Below are 7,067 nucleotides of genomic sequence, written 5' to 3'. Positions count from 1 at the left end.
AAAAGAATAAGTATCACAGTGTGTCCTGAATCAATTAATAAAAAGATGTCATTAAGTACTTTTAACAAAGCTGATTCTGTACTATGGTAAGCTTTAAACCCCAACTAGAAAGCCTCAAAAACAGCATTTTGGTCCAAGAAACTCTGCAATTGGCTCAGAGCGACATTCTCTAGGATGTTAGAAAGAAATGTCAATTAAGAAATCGGTCTAAAGCTTGCTAAAACCGTTTGATGGGATCACTTAACATCTATGGCAGCCCTAAAATACTAAAACAAAAACTAAAATAAAAACTAAATATACTTAAAACTAAAATGAAACTAGAGAACACTGGAAAAACTAAACTAAAACTAAGTCATAAAGTGAAAACTGAACTAATTTGAAAGGACAAATTGAAAATGAAAAACTAAATGAAAAATTCTAAACTATAATTACCATGATGATTTCCATGTCAAATAGCTGCCTTTCGTCTGTTCACCTGTCTAAAGGCTGGTATCAGCTGAGAAACTTTGACCACAAAAGTGTCACATCTGGAATAAAAGGGCTTAAGGCATGCGGTAGTTTGGTCAAAATGACTTATAATTGACGCTTTCGAAAAAATGTCACCAGCAACAGCACTTCTGAAGAGGCGGCGATTGTTTGAGAGGGAAGGTGCTTGTTAGTTGCCCTCGGTTGACATCTCTGCTACCTGAATTGACTTTGTGTTGAATTGAAAATGTCCTCCAGATAGACCAGTGGTAGTTGAAAAGGACCTCTGTGAAATGAGAAAATTGTACATAATTTATACAGCCTGTTCTTGGTTGCTGCCGCTGTTGGAACCCACTGGACACTGGCATTTCAACTGGAATCACAGATTATATTAACATCACAAAACATGTGATGTTACAGTGGTTTCAAAAACTCCATCCATCCATCCATCCATCCATCCATCCTTCCTTGAATGTTCCAAAGAGTATTTTCTTAATTTTTTGACCAAACGTTTCCATAATTTTTCCAAAAACCTTCCACCCCCCACCACCCCTCCCGATTTTCAATGTGATTTCAGACTTTTCAACCCCAGTGCACTTGGATGAAATGAATCTGCTGTTGAGTGGCATACATGTAAAATAGTTTTACATTTTATGTAGCATTGAATGCAACTTGTTAATTCATCAACATAGTTCCTTATGATCACAAATAATCATTAGCATAAGTATCTTATTGATCATGTGGCCCAGCATGCTCTGAGGCACCTATATACAGAATGCCCTGAGATTCCCTTGAGCTATTTTAAATGTCATATTATGCAACAGAGCTCGCCTCTGGACAAACATAACGTACTGTATGTGTCACGCTCTGTAACATATAGCTCCTCCCATTACAGTAGTCATCCTGCATTGTTAGGTATCAATAGCAGGATAAAAATAACACTAATCACAAAAATATTTCATATTTATTTAAGGACAGCCAGCTGTGTCGTCACCTCTGTGTGGTGTCAACCGGTTTTAATCTCAGATTTAAGCTTGAACACCAGCAATCACATTTACTGACATGAATTTCCTCAAACGATGTGTTTCTTCCTTCTCTTCCGTTCACGTTCTTTTTGTCTTTCGTCCTTTTCCATCCTTTTCATCCATCATTGCTTCCTTCCTCCCTTCCTGTCTTTCTTTCTTTCTGTCTGTACATCCTTTCTTCCTGTACTTTCATCCATCCATCCATCCATCCTTCCCATCTTCTTTTTTGTCCTTCCTATCTTTATTTCTGTCCTTCCTTTCTTCTCTTTCGTTCCATCCATCCTTCCTTCCCTCCTCTATCTTTTTGTCCATCCTTCCTTTCTATCATCTTTATTCTGTCCCTCTTTCCTTTCCATCCATCCTTCCCTCTTTTCCTCCTTTTTCCTTCTTTCTTTCTTTCCATCCTTCCTATTTTTTTCCTTTTTACTCCTACATTTTTGTCTTCTTTTTTTCTCCTACCTGAGCTGCCTAGTATGTTATCTAACAGAACCCAAACGTGTAGGAGGGGATTATATCTATGTGCTTATGAATATCATATCCGTGGATGTTGCATAGTAGAAGGGCTCTTCTCTTCTGCTGTGTTTCATGCCATTGGGGATCTGAATATGTATGAAATATGGTGAACTCTGACCTCACATTACTAGGACAAAGTTAACATTGCTGGGACTTTTCACTATGCCAAGAACAGAGCACGGTGCAACGGCTTTAATATATTGTTTTAAATCTTATACATTTCTGCTAAAATTTCACAGTCATATTTCAGTGGCTTCATGAGCATTATTATTATCCATCCTGTCTGTACACACTGATATTTTGTATTATTAACTTCAGCATAAATCAAATGTAGTAAAATATGACAGAGACATATTCTTTACAGGCTTCGTGAGTTTTACCCTTCATGAGTTTTAGTACTACTTGCACTTGGAACTTTACTTTGGCTAACTGTTTCAAGATGTACATGAAAATAGATTTTTCAATTAGAATCTACCAACAGTTTTAGACATAATGATGGATGAAAGCAATGCTTATGAAGACAGCAATCCTAGAAAGATTACCATAAATGCATTGGCAGCATGAACCGATCTCTGCATAGCATAGTGAGCATGGCGTGGGCCTCACTCCACCCATCTTTAAGTCTGAGTGGGAGGGAGGCCTGATCCACTCTGCTGTTCCTGAGTTAGAACAGTACTGCAGAAATACCACTAAAGCTCTATTAGGCTCTATTTTTCATCCTTTCCCAATTTGACTCTTTATGTTTGAAGAAACGATCATATCAACCTTCATGTCCCAGAAGAAATGTATATAATACCGTCAAGCAAGGAACCACCAAATAGTTTACAATTGCCAGGATCTACCAATAGATGGCGACACACTCCTGTCCTAACTTGGGCTAGTGCAGGGTGAGCTTGTGGGGAGGTGTTAGAGACAGAGAGAAGACCTGATAAAAAGTGTGTGTTTCAACATTATCAAGTCAGTAGGGCTGGCACCATTGGAGAGGGGCAGTAAAGATCTCACCATAGGGGCGAAAACTAGAAAGGCAGGCAGCTACACGTCTACGAGTCCTACACCTGTCACCATTGGGTTTGACACTTCCTGGATAAGAGTGCACGCCTCAGTGACTGGTGCGACTGTCAGAGGAGAAAGTGAAAGAGAGGGAGAGAGTGAGAGAGAGAGAGAGTTTGCCAGGGGGAAGCTTCTTGCCAAACAAACAGCTGAGTTGTAGTAGGTGACTCGTGGAGGAGGAAGTCAACTGGCTTTAGCTCATGGACTAGAAAAGAAGGATCGTTAACATTCAAAGCTGTAGCCACACTTCAAGTTCTACTTCCTGTTACTGTGTTGTTCTGCATGACTGCTTGACAAAGCAGTGCTAAAATAAACTGCACTCTGTGGAACTCATTCACACCACAAAACCTTGGATGGTTCCTCATCTAAAGGGTCTCTGGTTCATCTTGCATATTTGCCTATTCCCTCTCTGATGGGCTTTTTAGAAGGTTCTCCACTGTTCTTATCTTTTTATTACTTTTCGTTTTGCCTATCAACTCTTTTTGTTTGCTATGAAGACCTCGATGTTCTGGCTTCTTGTGTCTGTGGAGTTGTGAGAAGTGAAGTCAAGCCAGACATCCAAGATGGAGCAGTCAGATTGGCACTCAGATGGAGAGATTGAGGGGCTATCCGGACCCTTGGAGGTTCTACTGGATGGTGAGGACACCGGAGGAACAGATTCAGCTTCTTCGTCTTGTTCAGACCTGTCCATCTCAACCCCTGCCTCCCAACCATGTCCCAACAGCAGCAAGAGCTTCTCTGGGCTGCGAATCTTTGGTAGAAGGTGGGTGAGAAGTGTGTGGGTTTGTGAGAACTTCATGGACAATGTAATTCTCAACTTCAACTTCTGTAAAATAAAGAAATCGATGTTGGAGTTCAAATAAGTAGCCTTATAGTTTCAATTCTGAATATTGTACGTTTTTGAAACATGTGGTGCTTTTATTCTTGAATTGCCTTTGCAAATGTTCGTGACTGAGAAACACCATGTATGATCTGTCTATTTGCAATTTAAAACAGTGTTTTGCTTGGATATACCCTGTGGTGAAAGACACCACCTGTTGTCCTAGGGCCATGGAATCTGTCTCCATTCAAAACCTTGAAAACGAAACCCATTACAATCCTCAATATAGCCATTGTACAGTTTCAAAAAAGCTGACATGTTCATAATTCTCATGACATATTTTTTTTCAAGCAGGTTATTTTTAAGATGTGCACTTACCAATTTAATCAGGCAGCTAAAATAATCCTACGATCTCTTGTGGTTATCTGAAAATAGACACATTTAATGGACTGGAGAAGCAATTAATTATGCACTATAATTGTCAGACCTGTTGGGAAAACGTGTACCTGCACTCTGCACTCCTGACATTGTGCACCTTGAGTTGACTTTAGAGCTAATCTGATTTCAACTTGTTTTATACAGATCTATTCCACATAAGATTGTGAGAAAACATTAATAACAAGAGGATGTAAATAGCAGAGAAAACAGAACACGATTTGTTTTTGTATCTTTTCATTTCAACAGTGTCTTGTATCATGGATGATTGGGTTTGCATACCCCAAACCTCAGTGTGTACCTGTCTGTGCATGCGTGTTTGTATTTTGTGTGCCTTTTAACTCAGGGTACGAAATTGTTCCTTGAAGTATGTTTGAATCGACAAAACATCCCTTTGGGGACACCCTCAAATTTAAAAATGATTGATAAAGATAATAATAAACTATGTATTGTTTTAAAAATCAAAACTTTTCTTTTAGGCTTAGGGTTGGCATGTAATTATATTTGGCTTTATTGTTATATAGATGTCTATGGAATGTGCTCATTTAGCTAGTATGTGTGTGTCTGGGGTGTGTGCTGCTCTGCAAGGTCAAGGTTTATTGGTGGTTTCATAAACTGTCTTCTCTCAGGTAGAGAACACTTTTTTTTACCAAAATGAAATATAAAGACTTTGCCTCTTTCACAACTTTGTTGTATTGTGTTATAAATTATTAAAAACTTTGACTTAGAATTTTTCCAGTTTGATTAAGTGACTGGTCCATTAGCCCCAGGATTGCGAACCCCCTTGTCATTTCCTGTCAAATCACCTTGTTTTAAAGTAAGCTTGGTGTTTCACAAACCGTTGAACTACGAGTACTTGCCCTTCCAGAATTTATGTTCCACCTCTAAATGGAGCACAAATGTTGCACAAAATGCCTTATCAAGATTTAACTAGTATCCAGTCAGTTTTAAACACATCACATAACTTGGAGCGGAATAATGTTTTAAGTTTGTCTGGAATGTTTGCAGGTTTTGCAGTTGGCTTAGATCTCACTACAGACAATGGAATTTCCATTGCCATATTTCTGAGCATGAAAAACCAGTTTTTCCAATTGTGATTTTGAGCGGAATCCACCAGTAGTCTGGCTGGGTGAGGGACTCAGTCATCCATGGAATGAAGGATGTGTTTTAGTGTGAGATTTTGATTTGTTTTCACAGATAATGTGGTTTGTAATGTTAGCTAATAAGATTGCCTTATACTTAGGGTTCGAAAAATTTGAACAAGCCCTTAACCATTAGTATTAAACTTTGGCGGTACATTAAGCTGCACCATTTGCACAATGGACGTGAATGGTATCTCAAATCATGTGATTAATTGAGGAGAGGTGTGCTATCACTTTTCAAAGGCCACGTTCACACAGCAACAAAATATGGATGTTGGTTGTTTTAGAGTCCTAAATACAATTACGTATATCCAGTTTGGTAATAATTGAGACTGAATACCACATTCTATAACTAAACAGAGCATTCCTCATTTAGTATTTCCCGGCTTCAATATGGGATATGATGCCTTCAATATGTTTGATCGACAGCCATAATTTCGTCCAAATGGTACGTCAGGCTAATACGGGACAATTGGCAACCCTCATGCACTGTGACTCAAATACTGCACTCTGCACCTGTTAAAAAGAATTCAAAGACGTTGTTGGTAAATTAAGATCTGACGCATGAATTCAAGCCTTGATTGGACTTGTTTATCTAACAGTGCAGCGTCAACTGTTATAATTGTTAGGGGCGGCTGTGGCTCAGTTGGTAGAGAGAGTTGGCAACTAATTGCAGGGTTGCCGACTCCACATGCCGAAGTGTCCTTGGGCAAGTCACTGAACCCCAAGTTGCTCCCAATGGTGGGCTAGCACCTTGCATGGCAGCTCTGCCACCATTGGTGTATGAATGTATGTGTGAATGTATGTGTGAATGGGTGACTGTGTCACAGTGTAAAGCGCTTTGAATACCGTTAAGGTTAAAAAGGCGCTATATAAGTCCAGACCATTTACCATAATACTTGCTGGTGTTATGGACATCGCCATATTTGATATTTGCTTTATTGTGCGTTCACCTCATGTCAAGATTACCGTAATTCTATGATTCCGACTCGTAAAAAGCGTTCACATCTTCATAGAACTTGAAAGTACAAGTTGTAAACTCAATCTCTGACTTGACAGTCATGACGTCATGTAAAAAAGGAACAAACATGGCAGCGCTCTCAACAGTTAAAGTAATAGTGAACACATTTGTGTTTGATATGCCATTTAGGGTTGCTAAGTGTACCATATTAGCCAGGATGTCCCATATTTTGGCCGTCCCATATGTTACACCTTTTGTCCCATATTTACGTGGTGAAAAGTTGGCAACACTAATGCCATTTTATTATGCCATTTTTACCTGCTGTGCTTTCTTTATTTTTAAGGGGATGGTTAAGTTCAATCAACATCATAATTCTGACTCGTCCTTCCTTTTCTTTAAAAAAATAAAAAAATCAAGGTTAAAGGGAGGCACTTATAATGTAAAAGAATGAAGCTAATTTCTGGAGAGTTTAAAGGCAGAATTGTGAAGCTTATAATTTTAGAAAAGCACTTGTGTTAATTATTCTGTTAAAACGAATGGGTTGTTTGAGCTATAACGTTATAGGAATTTAGGGTTTGTTGACATTACACCATGTCAACAACGTTGTAAAACTGGCTATAGCTTTACGCAGAAAAGGTTAGTAAGTGATACTAAGG

The 7,067-nt window shown here is 38.8% G+C and overlaps 1 protein-coding gene across 2 annotated transcripts in view; it reads left to right on the top strand.

Annotated features, from left to right (window-relative positions):
• Positions 1–2,980: 2,980 nt before the first annotated feature.
• The window catches only part of LOC127638437 (diacylglycerol kinase zeta-like), a 37,200-nt gene continuing 33,113 nt past the window's right edge, over positions 2,981–7,067 (top strand). For both annotated transcript variants that reach the window (XM_052119966.1, XM_052119965.1), the window contains exon 1: positions 2,981–3,816. In XM_052119966.1, the coding sequence (XP_051975926.1) occupies positions 3,617–3,816 (200 nt within the window). In that variant the 5' untranslated portion in view covers positions 2,981–3,616. The remainder of the gene's footprint in view (positions 3,817–7,067) is intronic.

This window comes from Xyrauchen texanus, chromosome 46 (assembly GCF_025860055.1).
Source record: "Xyrauchen texanus isolate HMW12.3.18 chromosome 46, RBS_HiC_50CHRs, whole genome shotgun sequence".
Taxonomy (NCBI): domain Eukaryota; kingdom Metazoa; phylum Chordata; class Actinopteri; order Cypriniformes; family Catostomidae; genus Xyrauchen; species Xyrauchen texanus.
Note: the sequence above shows the minus strand (reverse complement) of the source record. Positions and strands in the feature narration are given on the sequence as shown.